Here is a 24,270-nt window from a genome sequence, read left to right as displayed (position 1 = left end):
CAAAAACCTAGATAAATAATTCCGGTGGAATTTAGGAAAGGAAGGATATAATCCAGATACAGGGTAGGATGTAGGCAGAACCCTATGAGATGCAAACACAGGCATATACTTTAAAATACGCTAGATCAGAACGTTTAAGAGGGAAGTGTTGTGTTTTGTTTTGAAGTGAGGGTTTACTGCCATGAACACACCCGACCTGTATTAGAACGGGTGTGGGAAAGCGTCGGAGCAAGCGTCAAGTTGTTTAAATCAGTCTGGGAGTAAGTAACACAGCGACCCATTCGCTAAACTCGTCGCCAAGTTCCCTCCCCCGGCCCGTTCCCCGGTGTGTAAGTAGCCGCCCTCCCGCCCCGGGGGAGAGCGATGGGTCCCAACCCCCGAGTCTCCTGGCGGGCTCGGGGGACGCAGCCTCTGCGACGTCTTTCCCACACGCGCGCTCTGCTCCGGGCAGGGCGGGGCGGGGCGGGGCGGGGCGGGGACAGGGGAGCGCGGCGAGAAGCGCCCAGGGCGGCCTGGGAGGAGGGCGGCGGGCGGTTTCATTGTTTCCTTTCGCCCTCCTCCTCCCGCGCCTCGCCCCGGCGTCACTGGAAAGCCGCCCGAACCGCCCGGCGGCGGGTTATTTATAGAGCGGGCTGCGCGCGCGTCACGGAGCCCGGCCCGGCTGACGGGGCCGCTGACGCGCTTGGCCGCGGGGCCGAGTCCGCGGGGCTGCACGCCGGGCGCCGGCGACAATGGGCTTGTGTGTGTGCAGCTGCCGTCGCCGCTGGGGGCCGGGGGGAGGGGGGCGGGCGGCCGCTCCCCGACCCCCCCCCCTCTCTCGCCCGAGACCCCCGAAACGTAACCGGCCTCTTCTGCCGCTGGCCGGGCCCCGCCGGCTGCTGCTTTTTTCTTTTTTAAAAAAATTTTATCAGTCAGTTCTCCTTGCCCCAACCTCCGCTTCCACCTCCCCCGCTCCCCCTTCTTGACCCCCAACATGACGAGAGAGTGGGATTTAGCCGGCCGGGGGAGACCACTTTGTGCGTCCCGGGGAGCGGGACCCGCCCAAGGCGCGCCCAGCGGGGGACGCGGTGACCGAGGGGCCGGGAGCGCCAGGCAGGTAAAGTATCCTGGACCTGGAGTGGGGGCTTTGTTTGGGGTCGGGGGAGGGGACCTGGGGTGGGTGTGGATGCCGGGCAGCCCTTCCGGGTCTCCTGTCTCCTCCCCCGCTCTCCGGACCCCTGGCCTGCCCGCAGGAAGCCAACCTGGGTGTGTAGCGCGAAGAGCGAAAGAGAAACTTCTGCGTGACTAGCTGAGGCTCCTCCGGAGAGGCCCGGATACTAGAGGACCCCCGCCCCCCTCCGCGCAGGCCCCCCCCCCGTCGCCCCTCCCCCGCCCACTCCCACCCCTTGCTTCCCTCCCAACGCCGGGGACATCTGAGTCCTCCCCCCCACCCCCTCGCCGCGGGTTCGGTCCTCGCCCGCCCCCGCCCCGCGGAAGGAGGGGCTGGCGAGGATTTTAGGGACTTCCTGGGATGCGGAGAGCAGCTCTGAACCGTCCCCTTTCAGCAGCCGGTAGCTGGGGAAGCTGGCTCCGGAGCCTCTCGCACGTGGCAGGCAGGCAGAGAACTTGCTGTGCCTTCTAGGAAATTGCAGTCGATTTGTAATGCAGTTTCGCTAATTGGGAGTTCAAAATTAAACTTTAATAAAGCATTTGTGTCGTCTCGTCTAATTGTGAAAGCTTCCATGCGTCCTGGTACATAGACTCTAAGTCTCAAGTTAATGGCGCTAAGCTAGATTTTCCCCCCCAAGTACAATTCCGTCAGCCGGCGTCGGCGCAGCTGGATTTCAGTTAGGTACAGATGTTGCTAATGGCAGCTTAAGCACGGATGGGCAGATAGCATACGGAATGCAACATGTTGCCATATGTTTCCTTTAGCCTTTCACCTCCAGGGATATCAATCACGTATATTCTGGGAGGAACTTAATGACTCTCTGAATGGCAAAATGAATTACCTGGTACAATTTATATCCCTTGACCTGATACGTTATAACAACAGGAAGGTAGCATCTCACAGTTTCTGTGGTATAAATTGAACTACAGAGCTACGTTTCAGATTTGTAACATCTATTTGTAGTTTGAGGGGCTCTGTCACACCATTCTGGCTGTAAAATCCGTTTCTGTCTTGCCCCCCTCCCCCCACCTCTGGCTGATAGAAAGTTTATAAAGTTTAGCAAAACTGTTGTCTTGGTAACTGCCAATCAGCTGACCAAATACTAATCGATGAGGGTATGGAGAAATGGAAAATATGATTTCCAGAGCTAGGTACTTAAGAGCAGTCTTTAGGAATACCGTACTTTCTGAATCAGAAAATTAAAGGACTCCTAAGAAAATTATGTGTTCTGTGAGTCGTTTGAATATAACTCCTAAAGCCATTTATTAACTATTTGAAATTCTGTTTTTTTATACTTCAGTCATTCTTAAACTTAGGAAAGTAACTTACGGAAAAGTACTTAGAAATATGAAATATAAGAAAGATAAGAAGGACCTCCTTAGTAAACTAGTTTCTATACCCTTCCCTCCCTGCCTCCATGCCCTCAACTATGTGTGTACTTTGACTTGAATCCTGGATGTGGTAATACTGTTCGTTTGTTATTCACCCCCCCCCCCAAATGTCAGTGACAGCATACTGAGCTCACTGTCAGATCCTAGTGGAATGATTCTGTAATATTTCACAGGTCTTCTAAAAAAATACCCTGGTGATTAATAAAATATTTAATTGATTGGCTCTAATTTCAGATTATAAACATGGTTGTCTTTTACTGTATCCCTCCTTTTTCCTTCACTAATGAGGAGAGGCAACACTGAAAAACAAGAAGTAAGGGTAAAAAAAAAAGTAAAATAATTTACGATAACTTTGTTTTTAAACTTTTACCTATTAAGGGATATCTAAAAGCTATAGACATACTATCTTTTAAAAGATTTTGCATCCAGCAATATGTGAACCACATTAATTCATGTGAACTGATAAACTAGCGACATACACAAAATGGACATAGTCTGAAAATACACATTTTCAGTCATACAAGTTTCATATTCATTTTTAAATTACAAGATAATATTTCTCCTTTCTTTTCTCTTTTTGTAATGACTGATGATTTGTTACCTAGTGCTTGAGTTAAGGCAATAATTTTGATAATGATTATCAAATAATATAAGATCTTTTGTGTATGTAAATGGCAGAAAATTTTATACAGAACAAAATAAGATATATCTGAGTTATGGCAACCCTTACTGGAGACTGTTTTTGGCAGTCTTTTAGTGGCTGAGGTTGTATTTCTCTCTGTAGCATCAGCATTCAATGAGTTTTAACCTTGATCAGTAGTGAGGTTGTCAATAATGACTCCATCTCCATGACTTCTGAATAGACAGTGAATGTGTCCTTTAACCAGTCACACAGAACTCGCCTTATAAAGCTGTTATTGTCATGAGCAGATATTGCAGGCTTCTGTCAAGCCCCATGATTATTAACATGTTCTTCAAAAGCCAGGCTGAAAGTCCTGCTGTGCTTTATTTCAGAATTCAAGTCCATTAGTACATAAAATCCTAAGCAGCAATATTTGCTTTTCCTGAAGTTATATTACATACATTGTGAATAATTTCGGGCCCATTTGTAGACAAAAACTATGTATATTTGTTATACATATATAGTAGCAAAAGCAAGATATGTATCTTGCATCATGACTTATTTTAAACAAAGATTTGATGGTTGTCCATTGTTACTCTAGATGAGGTGGCTGGCTGCCAAGGGGATCCCTATAGCTGGAAAGTAGTGGTATTGTTATTGTCTACCAGGGAATCACTTCCTGTTTTTTGAGCTCCCAACTTCACCTACCTCTTTCAATATGGCCCTTCCATATTGCTGATCTGAGAATTTGTTTGAATATGAAAACTTTTGAAAATGTGTTTGTATTGGCCAAGATTTTCACCAGAGTTTTTGGTTGCCTGCTGGTTTACAGTCTTAATCTTGAGCCGGCAGGTATATTTTAATTGAAAATTAAGAAATACTATTAGGACAAGGTCTATTGCCCATGCTCTAAGTAATTTTAATTGTGATGTAATCCTAGATGCTTTCTATTTTTTTTAACCTATGAATGTATTTTAAAATATTTAAGATAGGACAGATTTATGCCTTTCTCAAGGTAATATAAGACAAGTTATGGATAGGCATTAGACCTCTAATGGTACACTTCATTTGAGTGAGTGAGTGTGGGGAGGAGAGCCATCAGGAAAGAGTATATAGTCCCACTGCACTGGCCCTGTTTGCTTTTCAAACTTAAAACCACATTGCTGCATTGGAAACTTGTTTCTCTCTTTTATAGCCTTTCATTTAAACATGTTTTTAAAAAACTGTCAATCTGTAAATATTTAACCAGCCAAGCAGGAAACAATCTTTTATTCTCGACTATATGCAGCTTTGTTTTTACCTGGGTTAGTGTGGTGGCCATGTAAATAACACATAAAATTTTGATTTGGTGTTCCTTACTTTGAAGATGGACAGAGGCTTCTTTAATTAATCTTGCTCTATTTCATGTTCTGTATTCAGATATTGAAATACAGTATTTTTATACATTTATAAGATTGTGTTTGCATTTATTTAATTTATGTTTCTTTTTTTAAAGCGTGTAGCCTTGAATGTTTGTTCTACTTTTTTTTTTTTCTTCACATCATTACTCTGGTACTGCTTGATGTAACTTGATTAGCTCCCTCCCCAGTCATGATTGGTAATTAAAATAGGCATTAAAATTAGTCACTTAGCAATTTTGCTGTTCAATTGGCAATTAAATTACTTAATTGCAATTAAAGTCCTAATTTTAATTGGCAAAATGATAGATGTAGATTTAAGATAATATGTATAAATACTTTAATAAGTGTCTATATAAGGATTACTTAATTACTCAACTTCAAGTTTATGCTGTTAACTTTAGAACTTTTAAGTGAGCAATGAAATTTATATTACATCTATTCAAAGGATATGGTAATTAGATTTATTACTTATCACTATAAGGGTCCTTGCTATAAGTTACTTTTGTAGTGTTAAAATTGTAGGCTTGATAATTGCAGAATTATGATAAAAAAGGGCATGTATGTCTGTCATAATATATCAATAACATGTCTTCATTTTTTATTAAATTGAGAAGTTTCTATACGCCAGTTAGTCTGAGGGAAAAAAATCAAAAATGGTTATTTTATCATTAAAGGTAAAACAAAAACTAACCAGCTATGATATACATATGAAAACTATTGCAAAGTGTATGTATTTTATCTACTAAAAGAAAATTCTATGTAATACTGTGATGGTTACTAATGTTATCAGCTACTTCTAGAATTTCAAGTGTCTGAGATATATTCTTAGCATATAGCAACTTATTTTCAGAATCTTTAAAGTGTCTTTCAGGACTTTGTACATTTTAATGACTCCCATGTTTAGTGAAATCAGCAAGGAAATCTAAAACCAAAGTAACACTTCCTTGCTTAATCAAGAAGAATTCTTACATAAGAAAATATTGGTGATTGCCAGAGGCTGGGAGGAGGGGAGAATGGAGAGTTATTGTTTAATGGTTATAGAGTTAGAGTTTTATAAGATGAAGAGTTATGGGGGTGGATGGTGATGATTGGTGCACAACAGCATGACTGTATATAACATGACTGAACTGTACGCTTAACAAATGTAAGATGGTAAATTTTATGTTATGTGTCTTTTACCACAACAACAAAAAGAAAATTTTAAGTGGTTAATTTAAAGTAAATATTTAGGAGATATTTACTGAGAGTCAAGAATTAGAGAAAAGATGAAGGATTTTTATTATGCAAATACTTTTTGAGTGGCATGAGGTTTTACCATATGTTCAGTTTTAGAATTTTAATTTATAAGTAGATGCTTCTAGAAAAAAAGAGTGCTGTTTTCTTCTGCACATCTTTCCACATTTCTAGAACTGAGTACTGTATCAAAGCAAGAAACAATTTTTAAAGTCTTTGCATTAAGTGGTTTGGAGTGAAAAATGGGCTGGGTAAAACTGAGCAAAAGCCACAACTATCCAAAATGTGAATTACCAGCTGAGCATTTGACTTATTCTCTAGGCATCTCATAAAAGAGGAACAAATGATTGCTTGATTAGTATCTTATTAATGCAAGTGAAATGGCAAAGCAGATAACCAAAAACCTTCCATATTAAAAAATGATTTTGTATTTTCAGAAACTGAGTTTTTTTCAAAGTGAAAATTTCTTTCTTCTATCACTAATGTAAAACTTCCTGCTGAATGGCAACAAATGCCATGGAAATTGTCCAAATATAACTTAAAATATGTCTCACTTTATGCTTAACATAGGCTCCATTAACTAATATTATTGTGAAATGTCTTCAAGTTACCTTGATTCTTATAGCATAACAGGTATATCTGTTTACTATATTTGAATTGTAAGAGCTAAGGGCTACTCTGAGTACATTTTGGGAGAATAGTGAAATAAATCCCTAAAGACCCCTTTCCCATGCATTAAGATACAAAACCCTATGGAATTAAATCCATGTTTGCTTTCTAAATTATACCAAAATCTCAATTTTATTAAGTATAATCTGCCTAGCCTTGCATAAAATAAATACTTTGGTTTAGATGTGAGTATGCATTATTTACATTGTTTTTTTATGAAAATGTTTTTTCTATATATGTACCAATATATTCTGCTTAATATTGGCTAATATCATAAAAGATAACATAGTAACATTATTTTCCTATATGCTGTTTCTGAGGTCATCTAATACTGTATATTGATAGAAATAATACTTTTGTAATTTATTTTAGTTGGCTTCAAAAGAAGGGCCTACTTATGGATAGGATCAATTTTATTCCCATTTATTGTAAATTGTTAAGAACACCGACCTTCATTTGGGGTAACTTTATGTATTTATACATGGCAATAATTTAAAGTTATATCAGACTCTGGGCCCTGAAAGAAACATTATTGTTTTTTAATCGAGTTATAAAATAGTTTATATTCAAGAATCTATTTATGTTCAAGAATCTTGCAGGATTGCAGTCATATAAATGCAGAATTTCAGTTTCTTTTAGCCTAGAGCATCATTTGAACATATTCTAAAAGGTTGTTCAATTCTACATTTTGATTCCATTATATGTGTAATTAAACCTCTATTCACAAAAGCATTCTCTTATGTACTAGCAAATACACCCACAGGAATCCTCTTCTAAACTATAATTTATTTAAACATGTAATCATAAGATTTTAAAACATGCTTTCATTTTTCCAAACTAAATGCCAAATTTGAACTGCTTGGTGATAAAATGAAAGATTTTATTACCATTTTGACTTTTTTTTCTCCCTGTGAGCTAACAGTGAGTTAAACATGGACAGGAGGAAATAAAGAAAACCTGTTGTGAACCTAATTCCAGTGTTAAACTGTTTCCCTTTTTGAGAAATACAGAATAGAATCAAAGATTTGTAGTTATTTATGAATTCCAGCAGAATATGAATATTTTGGCTTGCAGCAAGCTCTCCTGGGGCTTGGCCTAAGTAGTAAATAGCTAGTTGTGTGTGTATGTGCTTGTGCGTGTGTGTGTGTGTGTGTGTATGTGTGTGTGATGTATCTTCCTGAACGTTGTGGAGTCAGGCCCCCTACTGACAGGATCAGTCAATTACAGACATTGGCCCTTCTACTGAGGCTGTTCCATCAGAATCTGGTGGGGACACAGGAGTCTGGAGCTTTGAGCGTGGTCATTCTTTACACTTTCTAATGTCTGCTGGATCCTTTTCACCCCGAGCACATCTGAGCCCTACCAAAAATACCAACCCAAGAAATAGCTTACCCAATAATGGGTTTAAGTGAGTTTATCCGCCTTGCATCCAGTGTGTCTTCCCAAGAAGACACACTTCCTAGGAGCTAGAATAGGAATTTGAGGAGAGAGAAAATTCATATGGATTGTAGAATAGAAGGCAAAAAAAGCCACCTTTTTTTCTCATTTTGATGTTGTATTTATTCAATCCATTTCTGGTTACTAATAATTGTTATAATAAGCTGCTGTGAAAACTGCGTCTCGATCTTGGGTGCCTTAAGACTTGAGCAAAAGCTCTGTTATCAAGAAGCCAGACTCGACAGGTTGCTGTTATAGAATAACCCATCACATTACAATGTTTGTCTTCCTTGGAGCTCACTTTAAGAACTCCAGCACATTTTCCCACTTACTGGGAGAGAATTTTCAAATTGCCCGCAGACTCAACCCAGGCTAAAGCCAAGTGTTTTTTTAAATGGTTTAAGAGAGGAGGAGCGTGTGGAGGGAATGTACCTACTTAGACGTGAGTATTGGTGTTTGGAGAATGATGGTTACAACCTTAAAGTTCTCCTGGCCCCCGCCTTCCTAGGAATATATTAAAAAACAATAACTGCCACTCCAGCATGGCTGCGCTTGAATTTCCGACTGCCTGAAAATAGCTGCTGGGAGCCTGGCCCACCCCTGGGATCAAGGAAAGCTCCCCCAGGCCGCGCGTCCTGCTCCCTTGTGGAAGGGGAAGGGAACCCGGGAGGGCGCCACCGAGCTAGAGCTGCTGCTATTTTGGGCCCAGCCCGGCGGGTGCGTCAATGCCTGAGCCCCTGCGTCACCGCCACCCCCACCGCTTTCCTTCTCCCCTGCTCTCCAAACTCTCACTTTTTCCCTTTCGTTCGCGTGGAATCGTTTCTGCCCACAGGGCGCTGACGCTACCCAGCTCATGCTAATAAGCTATTCTTCGCCCTCCTCCTCTCATCCCCCTACTTACACACCTTCACCCGCCACCGCAACATTCCCCCCCGCCACCACCCAACACACACACACACACACACACACACACACACGCACACGCGCGCGCGCTCTCACACACACTTCCTGGTTTTATTTTTCCTCGCGCCCGCTAGGGCACCGCTGAGCCGCCGCGGTGGCTGCAGTAGCAGCAGCGGCAGTCGCAACATCTGGGGGAAACTTAAGGTGGTCACGTAGGTTTTCCCGAGGATGCGGTGCAGAAGAGCCTGCGGCTTCTTGGGGCAGCCTCGGGGCACCTGATGGCAACGCCTCTCCTGCCGCCGGGGAGCAGGAGGCGGCGGGAGAGGGCAAAGGCTGGGGTGCAGATTAGAGCTGAGCGGCACCGTAAGGCGGAGAGCCCCACGGCGATTTCGGCCCGCCTGTACTGGGAACACCAGGATGGGGGTGTGCAAAGGGGCCCCGAGCCTGGAAGCGAGCTACGCCGAGGGGGAGGGGCGGCTGGAAGTCTTCTTGGGCGGAGGAAGGGGACGCCTCCGAACCCTCCCTCCCCCTTTAACTCCCCAGCCCCATGGGAGAAGCCCCGAGGCCCGTCCAGCTCGAGCCCAGGAACCCGGAAGGGGGCTTGCTCCCGGGAGAAGCGGCGTTTCTTTGCTAGAAAGCGCCTTGAGCCCTCAGCTTGGAGGTGGATTGACTTGCGAAGCGGAGTCTGCGGCGGCTGGGGCGGCTGCGGGGGTGCGGCGAGCTCCGGTCGCCCGCCGGGCCCCACTCCTGGGAAGGCTGAACGCACACACCGTACGCCTCGCAGAGATCTAGAACCCCCCCTCTCCCCGCCGCTTCCCCCATGTTTAGTCTTTCCCTCTTGGCTCTCAGATTGAAGCTTCGAGAGCCCTTGTGCTTCAGAGGAGGGTAGATTTATTTCCCTAAAACTCGTGGAAAGACACGAGTTGATGGGCACCCAGTAGTGTCAAAGTATGAGAGTTGGTAAAAGGTGAGGCTGGGGCACCTTTCTGCAGAACACACCTGTTGCCCGGCGCTCGGCTGCATTGTCTGAGAAAGGAAAGTGGGTGACGCCTCACTTTGACTTTGGGGGTCCCTGAAGGGCTGGGTCACTGGCTACCCTCTCCTTTCCGCTTCCCTCCCCACGCACCACGTCTTCCCTCGCACGTGAGCACTGCAAGGAAAGAAGGGAACATAGAAAATAGGCCATACCTACTCTCTTCCACCTTGGTGTGTGTGTGTGTGTGTGTGTGTGTGTGTGTGAGAGAGAGAGAGAGAGAGAGAGAGAGAGAGAGAGAATATGCTAGATGAGAAGGCCGGGGACAGGAAAAAAAAGAAAAGGGGGATGCACTGGACTAGGGAAATCCCACCCCAATTGCCTGAGCCCTCCGAGCGTCTCGTGTCATGGGACATCTGTACTCGCTTCCGCTAACGGGGGTGGCAATTGTGGGTGGGCGAGGTTAGGGTGCTGCCAGGCACGCCCCGTTCTCGTGCGATTCCAGGTGCTGGCTACCTGGCCCACGCCTGGGTCCCCTTCCGCTCGGGCTTTTGTTGCACCCTCCCCCACTTGTGAGCTGCCGGACCGCTGCGGCGGCGCGGGGATTGGCCGGGGGTTGGGGGGTGGGGAGGGGAGATGTCGAGGCTCTGTGGGCTGCGCGGACCTAAGTGGAGAGGTCACACCTCTTTCGGAAAAGGGAAAAAAAAAAAAAAAAAAAAAAAAAACCTAGCTGGCTACCAAGGTGAACCTTGAACGGTTCCCACCTTAAAATCGGCCCTGCTCGTGACGTCAGGTCGGAAATATACCAAAGCGAGCGCCGGCCAGGAGTCTGGGGAGCGCGGCGGCTCGGCGATTGGGCGGCAGGCCGCTGACGCGCGCTGACGCGCGGAGACTTTAGGTGAATGTTGGCAGCGGCAGCGCGAGCCACATAAACAAAGGCACATTGGCGGCCAGGGCCAGTCCGCCCGGTGGCTCGCGCTAGGCTCCGCGGTCCCGCTCGCCTGCCCAGCCGCCGCCTTCCCCTGCTCCCTCCCCGCTCTCGGCGCCTCCGTTCCCTTCGCCCCTCTCGCCCACCCCTCCCCGACCCTGCCACCCCGACTCCCGGAGGGAACTACACTTTGGCCGAGTTGAATGAATGAAGAGAGACACGGAGAACTCCTAAGTGAGTAGGTGCAGCCCGTACAGCTCGCGTTCTTTTATCCTTCTTTCTGTTTTTGCACGTCTCTTCTTCCCGCTTGTGTGGTGCAGGTTCTCTGGAAGTGGGCGCCGAAGGCGCGGAGCGCGAGTGGGGCCGGAGGATGGGGAGTAGGTGTGCGCAGCTACAGAGGGCATTTGTCGGAACTCCTGCTTTGCCACCCAACAGAGGCTTCCAGGCTCCTCATTGGTGGACGTGAGAGGGAGGCTTGCACAGTTTCGGGAGCTGCGGACTTAACACGCGGAAATGTGCGCAAAGTTTGCTCTTGGTGCGGAATTGATTGTGGTCTTTGGACACGTAGACTCCAAGTCCTGTGTATACGAGGGACCTGGACGCTGCCCACAAAGTGACAGGGAGAGTGAAAGTTCTTCAGTTTATGTGTTGCTTGGGAACTGTATCACCGCGGCTGGCCAGCGTGCCCGTGTCTCTTGGGTATTGTTGAGTAAGGAGGGGCGGTTGGTAGAGTGACCTGTTACTAAGTTGCTTGAAATTTCTGGTTTTGACATATGCCGCGCTTGTGTTTGTGAGTTTGTCAGAGAGGCAGAGACAGAGAGACAGTCTATTTAGAGTAGTTATGAAGCTGCGAAGTTACCAGAGGGTTAATATCCAGCACAGGCATATCCGTCAAGGGTCTCCTTTCTTTCTACTTTTTCTGGTTACCCTCCCTCCTCCATGAAGCAAGATTATGAAGGGGGGTGGGGGAGGAGAACAGAATTGGATGTTTGGCTTTCTTTTTCATTAGTAATACAATCGTCTATGCTCTAGAATGCCTTCCAAGTGGGAACATCTGAAAAGTACTAGGACACAAGAATGCCTTGTTCCAGCAAGTAAGCAGATTGTGGAAGGCTGGATAGGAAAGGTGCCCAGCTTGCTATGTTGAGAGGTGCTTCAAACACCGGTGCCACTATTGGATATGCAGCATTTCCCTCTCCCTGAAACTGACTAAGATGCTCCTGAAAAAATAGGGTCCCCTGTTTCCACCTCTTGGCCATTAAAGATGAAAGACAAATTTCCTGGAGAAGTGAATGCCCATTCACCTGTATCCCCAAACCCAGTACTCCATCAAAAGCTCTTAGGAAATCCAGATGCTTCCATTAAGATTGCCTTCAGGGCTACCGGGCCTTGCTAACATTTTGTAACACCTAGGGGGTGAAGAAAGAGATTGTTTTCACATTTTATATTCTTGACTTCTACTTCCTTTCCTGCTTCCTAGATGAAAAGCCAGTTTCACCACAGGAAAAAAAAATTCAAGAGAAGGTTCCAGTGCTGTATTTTATTAAACCCCAGTTTCTTCTTATTTAGTTTTGAATTAAACTAAAATGGAAATGACACTCCCCTCGCACTGCCCCCAAACACCCAGTAAAGGGGCCAATTTATTTCACCATAAATAAGTACATGGAATACCTTTCCTTCTTCAGAGGTATTCTCTGCAAGGATCAACACAGTCAATGGGTGAAAATTTCTGTTGTTTCCAGCCATCTCTTTTAGACATTCATTTTAAATGCTGTTTGATAAAGGCTACACACTAATTTCCAATTAAACAATCAAGAAAGGCATAGAAGGGCCTCCCTGGTGATACAGATGCCCAGCCAAATCTGTCCAGAAAGTCACCCTAAGGCTTCCTGTGTCTTTATTTCAGGGAGGAGATCTGCCAGGCTGGGCTCTCCACTGCTTTTCTAAAAATCTTGGAAACTTTGTCCTTCATTGAATTACGACACTGTCCACCTTTAATTTTCTCGAAAACGCCTGTAACTCAGCTGAAGGTTAGTGCAACTTCATTTTTTTTCTTTCCCTCCCCCGAGTTCCGTAAACGTCAAGAAACAGGGCAATGCGATCTTTCCCAGCAAACCCTGTAACTTAAGTTTTTCCCCCCGCCCCGACCCATCGCCTTCGGGAACAAGTTTCTCATTGTGCAATTCAACTTGATTTCTGGATTGAGCTTGCTGAACCCGAGCTTCAGAGGAAAGGCTCATTGAAGAGGGATTACCCATGAAAGGGGGCGGAGGGGGAGGCGCTGGAAATATCCGGGAATGGAGACTGTAATAGCTTTCTAGTTCTGGGTCTTTATTGGATCAGCCTTTCCTTGTCCTGCACTGTTTCGCTCCTCAGTATTCGCACTCTCCGCCCTTCCTCTCGCGCCCCTACGTGCTCTCTGACCGCCGCGGGCTGCCGGTGTAGCTCCAGGTGTACCCGAGCCCGGGAGAAAGTGTTCAGTTGACCAGGCTGAGTGTATATTACCCTGTTTCATTTCCAGCCATGCCTTGTGTTCAGGCGCAGTATGGGTCCTCGCCTCAAGGAGCCAGCCCCGCTTCTCAGAGCTACAGTTACCACTCTTCGGGAGAATACAGCTCCGATTTCTTAACTCCAGAGTTTGTCAAGTTTAGCATGGACCTCACCAACACTGAAATCACTGCCACCACTTCTCTCCCCAGCTTCAGTACCTTTATGGACAACTACAGCACAGGCTACGACGTCAAGCCACCTTGCTTGTACCAAATGCCCCTGTCCGGACAGCAGTCCTCCATTAAGGTAGAAGACATTCAGATGCACAACTACCAGCAACACAGCCACCTGCCCCCCCAGTCCGAGGAGATGATGCCGCACTCCGGGTCGGTTTACTACAAGCCCTCCTCTCCCCCGACGCCCACCACCCCGGGCTTCCAGGTGCAGCACAGCCCCATGTGGGACGACCCAGGCTCCCTCCACAACTTCCACCAGAACTACGTGGCCACCACGCACATGATTGAGCAGAGGAAAACGCCGGTCTCCCGCCTCTCCCTCTTCTCCTTTAAGCAGTCGCCCCCCAGCACCCCCGTGTCTAGCTGCCAGATGCGCTTCGACGGACCCCTGCACGTCCCCATGAACCCGGAGCCGGCGAGCAGCCACCACGTGGTGGACGGGCAGACCTTCGCTGTGCCCAACCCCATCCGAAAGCCCGCGTCCATGGGCTTCCCCGGCCTGCAGATCGGTCACGCGTCGCAGCTGCTCGACACGCAGGTGCCCTCGCCGCCGTCGCGGGGCTCCCCTTCCAACGAGGGGCTGTGCGCCGTGTGCGGCGACAACGCGGCCTGCCAGCACTACGGCGTGCGCACCTGTGAGGGCTGCAAAGGGTTCTTTAAGGTGAGCCAGGACGGGGGCGGAGGAGACAGGTAGGGGCCCCCTAGTGCCCGGAGCCTCAGAGTGCTGGCTCCACCGGGGTGCAGGCTCCCGGCGCCAACTGGCCCCTGACCGTCCGACTCCCGGGGTCCACGGGGGCTGCACTGCAGCCGCCCCTGGGCTGCGGCGGAGGCTTCTGGGTGCCTGGGAAAGGGAAGTTGGAAGACCGGGAGACCCGGGGTCGCATCCGCCGCACGCAGCCGACCCGGCGAGCCCCCGCCCGAAGTTGCCGGAGCTGAGTTGGAAGAGGGTCATTTGCATGTGCTAGGAGCTGTCTTCTCTGTTCAGATTGAAATTGGTTAGGACAGAGAACCGTGTCTGAGCTAACCAAGTGGAACAGAATTCCCTATGGTCAAATTAAGTGATCTCTTTATTTCTCCATCCTGATTGAATAATCTTATCATTTTAAATAGAGAAGGTCTCTAAGGAATGTAAATAATATGAATGCCCACGGATTTGTATTTACTGAGCGTCTCCTTCTTCTCTTGGCATATAAAACACAGCAAGGAGCGGCAAGGTTAGCTCAAATGTTAACGCTATCAATTTTCTTCTGTTAAATGCCCTGGGGGAGGAAAAAGAGAAGAGAGAGAAAGAAAAGGAAAAAGAAAAAAATAAAAAGGAGTTGTGTATGTGTTTGTTTATGGGGAGGGTGTGTGGATCCCGGCCGTTCAGAAATTGTGTCTGGATTCCCTGAATTGTTGGATTTTCAAGAGAAAAAAAAATTTTTTTCCGGCCTGTATTGTCTCCTTTTGCAGCGCACGGTGCAAAAGAACGCGAAATACGTATGTTTAGCAAATAAAAACTGCCCAGTGGACAAGCGGCGCCGGAATCGCTGTCAGTACTGCAGATTTCAGAAGTGCCTGGCTGTTGGGATGGTGAAAGAAGGTAGGTTGGGGCCAGCAGCCCACTCCCCAGTCTGCGCCTTTGGGGAGCTTCTGCTCCGGCCCCAAACCCACTTCCCAGAGCCGGGGCGGGGGCGGGGGGAGGTCTCCGGCTTCCCCCGCACCGGCCTCTGGCCTCTACGACTCGGCAGCTGCCTGCTAGCCCATCCTGCCCTAGGAGAAAGCCGCTAGGCCCTTCCCGCCTTTAACTATACGACCCATTGGGAAGATGACATGAAACAACCCCCCCTTTTTTACGCTTCTTGTCAGTAAAGGCTTTACAAGCGGTGGGGCGCTGCCCCGCCCCGCCGGGTGCCCCGCGGCTGCGGCCTTCCTCCGGGGAGGGGCCCAGGCAGCAGCTGGATCTTGCTTGCCCTCACCCGGCGATTCCTTTGCAGTGGTTCGCACAGACAGTTTAAAAGGCCGGAGAGGTCGTTTACCTTCGAAACCGAAGAGCCCACAGGAGCCCTCTCCCCCCTCGCCCCCGGTGAGTCTGATCAGTGCCCTCGTCAGGGCCCATGTCGACTCCAACCCGGCTATGACCAGCCTGGACTATTCCAGGGTAAGAAGCTGGCGCGGGGGGGGATCCTTCGGACAACTGACAGATGGGCAGGACCCCTTCCCCACACCCATCACTAACCCCCAGGCCCAAGGGATAAAGGAAGCATGCGAGGCTGTGGCTTCACAGCTCTGGGCAGGGCCACAGAAGACAGATGGCGTTGCTAGGGCTGCAGACGTGAGGACAGGGCAGAGGAAGGAAGAGAGGGTAGGCCACAGTGGTCAAACCTCTGTGAGGCCCCTTCCCAGCACCACAGTGCAGACACACACACACACACACACACACACACACACACACACACCAGTGCCTCTGATGCCTAAACCAGAGGCAGTGCAAAAGCCCCCACTTGGGTTCTATCACCAGTCCTCCATTGAGATGCTTTAATCCTCATTCTCTCTGGTGCCGTCAGGGTGAGGGATGCCTCCTCCCGGGTCAGGGAAGGGGAAGAGAAGGGGGTATGAGGAATGGCAGTGAACGGGGGAATCAAGTGGTCAGATTCCTTTTTTACCCCAGCCATGAGAAACGTGTGTGCTTTAAATGGAGGAAACGTGCCGGGCAAGCCTAGAAGCAAACCTAGAAGCCACTGCAATTTTATTGAGATTTGCAAAGGGCGTCTCTGCTCGAGACCCACTCTGGGACTGGCATGAATACTAACGTGTCAATTGTTTTGTGGAGATAAGAGTGAACGTTTCCCAGGGCTGGTTGGCACCGTATTTAGTCTGTATGGAAATGGTAATTTACATATTTAAAGCAGCGACCTCATAGCACCATCCCTAATTGAATTAATTGCCCCGGAACATCTAATTTCCTTACTGGTCAGAGAGAGGTTTAACTGTTATAAAAACCTGGCTCCCCTACTAGAAGCGAGGTTAGCAATTTCACGGGTTATATATTTTAGAGAACCTCATTAAGTGCTTTTTAAAATGAAATTCCAGTTCCAGGCGAACCCTGACTATCAGATGAGTGGAGATGACACCCAGCATATCCAGCAATTCTATGATCTCCTGACTGGCTCCATGGAGATCATCAGGGGCTGGGCGGAGAAGATCCCGGGCTTCGCTGACCTGCCCAAAGCCGACCAGGACCTGCTTTTCGAATCGGCTTTCCTAGAACTATTTGTGCTGAGATTAGCATACAGGTAAACGGAGAGGGCGATCCAGAAAGGCTGGGAATGGAGGAAGAGAGGAATCAAGAAAGGAAAAGAAAGAGGAAAAGGGAAAGAAAAGGGGGAAAGAGAAGAGAACAGAACGGGAAATAAATGAGGGGGAAAGGAGAGTAGATAAAAGGAAGAGAAGGGAAGGAGTGAGGGCAGAAGCCTTAGATGAATGGAATGGAGGTGGGATAGGGGGCATTCTTGATTGTTATGAAATTAAACCCTTTCAAGGTCCACTGGCCTACGTTTTATTAACTCTTTGGTAATTAGGTGCCTCTTAAATCCCTCATTTATTGCTCTTCAAGTAATTAGTTGTTTAGCTTTTTTCTCTCTCTCTTTTTCTCCCCCTCCCCCTCTCTTTGGTATTAATTGCAGGTCCAACCCAGTGGAGGGTAAACTCATCTTTTGCAATGGGGTGGTCTTGCACAGGTTGCAATGCGTTCGTGGCTTTGGGGAATGGATTGATTCCATTGTTGAATTCTCCTCCAACTTGCAGAATATGAACATCGACATTTCTGCCTTCTCCTGCATTGCTGCCCTGGCTATGGTCACAGGTCAGTACCACAGGCACAGGGCACTTCTCCAGAACTGCCCAGTGGGATTCGTCCCGGTTTTCCCTTGCTGCCTGCCGACCCCCCCTGGTCCTGTCAGCTAGCTAACTGCTCGGTGCATTCCTCTTTTGTTTCTGGTTGTGTTTTCTGCAGAGAGACACGGTCTCAAGGAACCCAAGAGAGTGGAGGAGCTGCAAAACAAGATTGTAAATTGTCTCAAAGACCATGTGACTTTCAATAATGGGGGCTTGAACCGCCCCAACTATTTGTCCAAACTGTTGGGGAAGCTTCCAGAACTCCGTACGCTTTGCACGCAGGGGCTACAGCGCATTTTCTACCTGAAACTGGAAGATTTGGTACCACCACCAGCAATAATTGACAAACTTTTCCTGGACACTTTACCTTTCTAAGACCTCCTTCCATGCACTTCAAAGAAACTGGAAAGAAACCTAAAACTGTCCAGAGGGGGCAAGTCACAAGGGCAGAGAGATCCCCCTGAGCTGCCTCAGCTCTAGCCGGCCCCCACCCCTTCCATACACCTTGGCCCTTGATCTCTAAAGAAAACAAACAAACAAACAACAACAAAAGCAAAAACTGTTACTATTTCCTAACCTGCAGGCAGAACCTGAAAGGGCATTTTGGCTCCGGGGCATCCTGGATTTAGAACACGGACTACACACAATACAGTGGTATAAACTTTTTATTATCAGTTTAAAAATCATTTTATTGTTCAGAAGGAAGCTTCTTAATGTATGACGGAAAACATTTGGCCATGTTTGGTTGTTGCAGTTAAGACAAATGTAATGCACATAGACACATACACACACACCCACATTGTAAGGGGACCCACAAGTATTGCCCTTTAAAAGACTTCAAAGTTTTCTGCTGTAAAGAAAGCTGTAATATATAGTAAAACTAAATGTTGCGTGGGTGGCATGAGTTGAAGAAGGCAAAGGCTTGTAAATTTACCCAATGCAGTTTGGCTTTTTAAATTATTTTGTGCCTATTTATGAATAAATATTACAAATTCTAAAAGATAAGTGTGTTTGCAAAAAAAAAGAAAAAAGAAATAACCACAAAAAAGGGACAAGCATGTTGATTCTAGGTTGAAAATGTTATAGGCACTTGCTACTTCAGTAATGTCTATATTATATAAATAGTATTTCAGACACTATGTAGTCTGTTAGATTTTATAAAGATTGGTAGTTATCTGAGCTTAAACATTTTCTCAATTGTAAAATAGGTCGGCACAAGTATTACACATCAGAAAATCCTGACAAAAGGGACACATAGTGTTTGTAACACCGTCCAACATTCCTTGTTTGTAAGTGTTGTATGTACCGTTGATGTTGATAAAAGAAAGTTTATATCTTGATTATTTTGTTGTCTAAAGCTAAACAGAACTTGCATGCAGCAGCTTTTGACCATTTCCAGAGTGCTTATAATATACATAACTCCCTGGAAATTACTGAGCACTTTGAATTTTTTTGTTTTTTGTTTTAATGTCTAAGATTGTCAGTTAATATATTATTTTATGTTTGAGTAAGAATTTTAATATTGCCATATTCTGTAGTATTTTTCTTTGTATATTTCCAGTATGGCACACGATATGAGTCACTGCCTTTTTTTCTATGGTGTATGACAGTTAGAGACGCTGATTTTTTTTCCTGATAAATTCTTTCTTTGAGAAAGACAATTTTAATGTTTACAACAATAAACTATGTAAATGAACAGAATTTTGTCTTCTTTCTGGGTTAGGAAAAATGATGACTAAACAGCAGTATACAATAGACAGAGTTGGAGATTGATTTGGGATAGGTCACTTATTCAACATCTGAGTTTCTGACAGCTTAGACCTATTCTGGCAAAAGGAAATGGGAAATTGAACTAATTATCCAGAGAATTCTGTACAGTATTTTTCCTTAACCGGAATTTTCCAGTGTGGCAACCTACATTTATCAGAATCAGGTGAGACTATCTCAACTCTTCTGATAACTTTGCCAGTAAGTGCAGCTTTCAGAAGAGAAGTTCAGGAGACCTAACAGCTTTTGAAGTTTTGCAAGGTTCGAAGTCCTATCAAGTTTTTGTCTTGCACAATGTTTAGAAAGTATCTTTTTAAGACTCAGAAAGTCAACATGGATTTGTAGTGTATTAAATATAATCTCTGATTTTTCCCACTCTTTGTAAAGGATCTTGGAGGAAGAGCCAAGCATTTTGGTCTCTTTGGGCCTTGGGTCGGTGGTCTTTGGCATAGAGCAGAATAGAGGCATTTCTTACAACTTTTTGTTTTCCTCCTTCAGTGAATAGTGATGAGGTTCAATCTGCAGTTTTAGAATAATATTTTCGTCTTAAAAGTTTCTCAGGTAAAGGACAAAATATCCATTTGTCACGTCCTGGGTCTTGTCAGATACAAACAAGTTATACCAAAGTCTCTAGGATTCCACCCAGCACCAACTTTTAGCAAAGAAAGTAACTAACACTGTAGAAGCCACTTCTGGTACCAGCTTCCTCTCAGCGACCTGGTCCTTGGGTGGTGGAGGTCCAGCCAGTTTCGCCTCTGGACAGCTGTGAATTCATAGAAAGTGCAGGATGGGGGTGGTTTTCTTCATTGGCCCTGGTGGATTTCAATTGGCCTCCCGGTCACTGAAATTTACAGAACGTGTTATTATTTTTAAAATGCAGAGTTAGAACAGTAAATTTCCAGGAGAGTTCTCAGGTTATTTTTACTTTGCCTTTTCTTCCTTAAAAAAAAAAAAAAAAAAAAAAAGACATGTTTTACGGGTCGGGCAATAGAGATAAGGCAGGTCTCCGTGGTAATTTAAGGTTATTTACAAGAGATGCGTTTCTCTACAGGTAACTCTGAGGGGCAAAAGTGTGTGGTCACATAAGAGATTAAGTAATAAGCAAAATGTCCAATGTCCTAGCTTCCTTGAAAAGATGGGGCCTGCCATTTTCTTTTATTTTCACAACTTCTGCTCAACTAAAGCCGAACACTAATAAGCAGAGAGAAGGAGAAAGCTCTTTAGAAATGCTGGGGGTCTGCAGAGCCGTCAGCAGTCATCTCCCAGGTGTCTGCAACCCCGAGACAATTACATTCCGACTCAGAATCCTCGAGAGTTGAACCCAGAAACGAACTCTGTTGAAGGTTCTCCCTTAAGGAAGCGGCTGTGCATCACCCGAGGCCAGTGGGGTGTCAGGTAGTGCGCCTCCCGAGAATTTGGGGTGAAAGGAGGGAGGGATGACTCTCTCCCATGCCCGCGTGCAGACTGCACCAGCTCCGCGTATATTTAGTTGTAATTCCTAAATTGAAAAGTGGATAGTCCTTTTCCTGCTTCACAGTTACCGAGTCAATTTCCAACTCCCGGCTGCGCACTGGGTTGCGCGGGGAAAGAGCCTCGCACGCATCTATCCTGCAGCTTCCGGTATCCGTAAGGCTGAGGACTTTTCCTGTCCTGGTCTTTCTAGGAGTAAAGCCCAAGAAAAGCAACAGACATGATGCGTTGCAAAAGACAGAAGTTTCATGGAGCTCCTATAGAAATAGATTAAAACTTTATAATGGGGGCTTCATATAGCCCTCCTCTCCCCAAGTCCTCTTAAGCATTTCAGTTACTGTGTGTTGTTTCAGCAATGGAAATATTTTATCATTGTTCAGAAGACATGACCATACACTTCTCAGCTCTGAAAGAGGGTCTCATTTTAAGTCTTCAAGGTGTCTAGACCCACGTCGAGTGGTTACTTAGAACGCCCTGAATTTATGGAGAGTTGCCCTTAATACAAAGCACGGGTGAGCAGCGCTCCTGCCTGTTACTTGGTGCGCTCCGCTTCTTTACCGTCCAGGCGACTGCCACAGTCTCTCCAAGAACCCAGGCGGCCCTGGCTCTGACTTTCCGCTTTCGCGGAGAGAAAGAGGCGGGGGGGGGGGGGTTGAATTTCTGGTCCTGATTCTAACGAGAGAGATAGCCTGGTCCAGAGAGCTGACAGCACCCTGCGGTGACAGCGGCACCCAACGACCTTACCTTGTGTATTTCATTTCGGTGCTCAACTCCATCCCTAGAGAGTTGGTGTGCCCCCTCCACTAAAAATACCGGTCATAAGTCTTATGGGACACTGGTTCTTAGAGTGCAAGGAGCCGGACAAGGAGAAGCAGATATTCCTGCCAACTTAAGAATGTCGCTTGAAGATTCCATTTCACTTTGCCATGAGAATCTCTCGGCATTATCTGCGCTTCAAAACTAATAGTCAATTACCTAATTGTATGTTAAACCTAGGCGTCGGCAGTGAATACTTCCAAGATACAAACACGTCTGCGAGGGGAAAGTTTTGTTTCATTGCAATATTTTGATCACAGAGTTTTCCGGTACAGGATACATTACCATCGCGCCAGGCCCTATCCAGGGTAGCGATACCAGGGCCCTTCCAGGCATGTCGCGGGATGCGCATCTTTGCGCCACCAGCTCCCTGCCTAGCTCCGCACTTGCGCCCGTTTCCCTTTTTATCCGCCGCGCGGCAGCGCGGAGGTGTCTGCGGAGAGTGAGGGCTGGGGTCTCCCGGGCCGGCATCGCTTCTCTCGGTGAGGGAGGCTCCTGGTTCTGTCTCGAAGCCGTGTTGCTCGCCGCCACCTCAAAAATGGAGACAGGTTCTATCGAGGTGGGAGGGGAAAAGAGGGTATCTTGTTCCGCGGATTTAAAAACTTTTTTTCCCAGTATTATTTCGACGGTTGAACAAGAGGTCTGGGAGTGAGTATCTCTAAAACGTGCTCCTCCAAAAGGGGTTTTAAGGCTTCCCCCCACCTCGCCTGCTATTCGGGAACAGGAACTGTCGCTACGTGGGCGCGCCCGGAAATTCCTCAGTAGTCCAAGCCTCCTGTGCGCCCCTCGAGTTTTAGAGTCCCACCGGGGAGGGATGGAGTTTGGGGTCCCAGCCTAAGCCCAGTCAACGGATCCTCCCCATGGGTCTCAGCCAGGACTGAAAAGAGCGCACCCAGTAGCAACAGTTTTCGGGAAAGGTTCGGCCAAGATCTATGCATCTGGCAGAACTCAGCCAGGGGATCGCGTTTAGCAAAGCTGCATGTTTTGGGGTTCAGTCGATACTGGCTGACTTTACTAGTAAAGCAAGATAAGAACTCCAAACAGCGCCGTCATTTTTTTGTAATTCGTTTTTAATAATAAAACAAACACGCACAAATCCACGTTTCATTTTTACTTTTGAATTTTACTAGAAACTCCAAATTGGGTATTACGCATAGCCATTTAGGATGGTGAGGCTGTCGTTTAAATCCATCTTCCCTCAGTCTTTCTGTTTTCTGAGCACGACTGGAGACGACCGCTGGGGCCGCAGGGTCTTTGCTCCGACTTTAATTTTGCGCTTCTTTAGGTTAAGTCCCACTTCCGTAGGAGGGCGCTTCCCGGAGCGGGACAGCGGGGCCCCACCCAACGCTAGGGGCGTAAGGAGGTGGCCGCACCCCTGGTTCTTAGCCGCGACGTGCGCTCCCTGCCCAACAGACAGTGGCGGGAGAACTCCGGAGAGCGAGGCTCCGGCCGCTTACTCCCTACCCCCACGCCCTCCCACTAGGCTCCCCCCTCCCAGCGTGGTCTGGTTTTGAGGCCCCAGAATTACTGGAGAGGACGTGGCTCCGTTTGTGGTTCGGGGGTGCGAATGCGGGGACGCACGCGCTCCAGCTTTGCCCGAGGCGTTTTGGAGACTTAGAATTTGACTCTGAAGGTTGCAGCAGGAGACTTTGCCCAGGGAGCCCTGGACCAATTAGGACGAACTCGCTCGGGTTAACTCTGTTTCCTCCGTTTCCTGCCCTGCCCTCCCCAGCTGCTCCTTGCTTCTTTCCCAGCTGTTCCACGTCCCCCAGGGCCGGAGGCCGCAACAGGTTCCAGTCGCCGCGTGGCCAGGGCCGGTGCGACAGGGCGCGAGCACGTGCGGCCGAGAGCGCCCCTGGCTTCCCCTGCACCCACAGATCAGTGGTCAGTCTTGGGTCTCCCCTAGTTGTGAGCCGAGCTGGAGCGTCCATCCACTCCAGATTTTCCTGGGGAAAATCTTTTTTCCCTGGTTGTGGGCTCACAAATAGGAGGGGCAGAGGCGCCGGGGCGCGAGTCGGAGGCGCATCCGCCTTGCGGAAAGGGGCCCCAGGACCCCCCGCACACGTGTGCCCCGCAAGTGTGCTCCCAACCCCGAAGCTCCTAGGAGACATGGTGCGCATCCGGCTCTGCTTTCAGGTCTCGCACCACGGGTTGTGAGCCCTAGGCCCGCGCGCCGGGGGATGCGACTCGTCAGGTGGCCAGATGAGTGCAGCGCCTGGAGGGGCCTCAGGACATCCAGTCCGCCTATCCGCCTGCCGCGGGCGCGCTCCTTCCTCCCCTAAAGACGCCGCGGACTGCGGGCTGCTGGCTGCCCTCTTCTCTGCTTAGCCGAGCTCTGTAGTCCTCAGCTGGACCTGACAGAGCACCGAGCAGGGACCCGGATCCTTGGAGAGATCGGCTTCCACGCTTTCCTCCGCGTTTCTTCTTCGTCCAGTTGATCTCTCTTACTCCTATTTCTCTATATTTCTAGCTAAAGTTGTGTTTAGAGAAACTAGGATTTCCAGGACACGTGCCGCCAGTCCTAACAAATAAGAGTCTCCGAGTTTCTGTAAGAGACTTCCCTGGGGGCAGTAGAGGGTGGTCGAGGGGCAGCTGCGCGTGTGAGAACTCCGTTGGATACTAGAAGGGCTTCTAGAGGGACTGCTCCTGCTAAGGGAAGCTCGGGTTAACTATCTTAGATTAACTTGGACTTCTGAAGAAGGTACGAGGTAGAGAGGGAGAGAGGACTCTCCATCAGTAAGCTGCAAGTAGGCCAGTGTTTTTCAAACTGAGGGTCCTGACCCACTAGTGGTGTGTAAAATCCATATAATGGGTTACGATCAGAATTCTCTTTCAAAGAAATAAATGAATAACAGAATAGAACTCACGAGTGCTTTGTACAGAATAGCCAAAGTATAAAAAGTCTAAGC

At 47.5% G+C, this 24,270-nt stretch overlaps 1 protein-coding gene across 12 annotated transcripts; it reads left to right on the top strand.

Annotated features, from left to right (window-relative positions):
• The first annotated feature begins 999 nt into the window (after positions 1-999).
• On the top strand, positions 1,000-18,937 carry NR4A2 (nuclear receptor subfamily 4 group A member 2). Of its 12 annotated transcripts, none has more exons than XM_060106623.1 (9): positions 9,241-9,576; positions 11,027-11,221; positions 12,613-12,736; positions 13,245-14,093; positions 14,885-15,014; positions 15,409-15,572; positions 16,505-16,707; positions 17,098-17,276; positions 17,427-18,937. In XM_060106623.1, coding segments are annotated over exons 2-9 (1,908 nt in total). In that variant the 5' UTR covers positions 9,241-9,576; positions 11,027-11,219; the 3' UTR covers positions 17,684-18,937. The 12 variants fall into 12 exon arrangements, 11 of the variants coding, with proteins under 11 accessions (XP_059962615.1, XP_059962612.1, XP_059962606.1 ...); XM_060106624.1 differs by lacking the exon at positions 9,241-9,576 and adding an exon at positions 10,923-10,940; XM_060106632.1 differs by lacking the exons at positions 9,241-9,576; positions 11,027-11,221 and adding an exon at positions 1,000-1,096.
• The last annotated feature ends 5,333 nt before the right edge of the window (positions 18,938-24,270 follow it).

Source organism: Mesoplodon densirostris, chromosome 8, assembly GCF_025265405.1.
Source record: "Mesoplodon densirostris isolate mMesDen1 chromosome 8, mMesDen1 primary haplotype, whole genome shotgun sequence".
NCBI classification, from domain to species: Eukaryota; Metazoa; Chordata; class Mammalia; order Artiodactyla; family Ziphiidae; genus Mesoplodon; species Mesoplodon densirostris.
The sequence above is the reverse complement of the archived record's forward strand: the minus strand, read 5'-3'. Positions and strand labels throughout refer to the sequence as shown.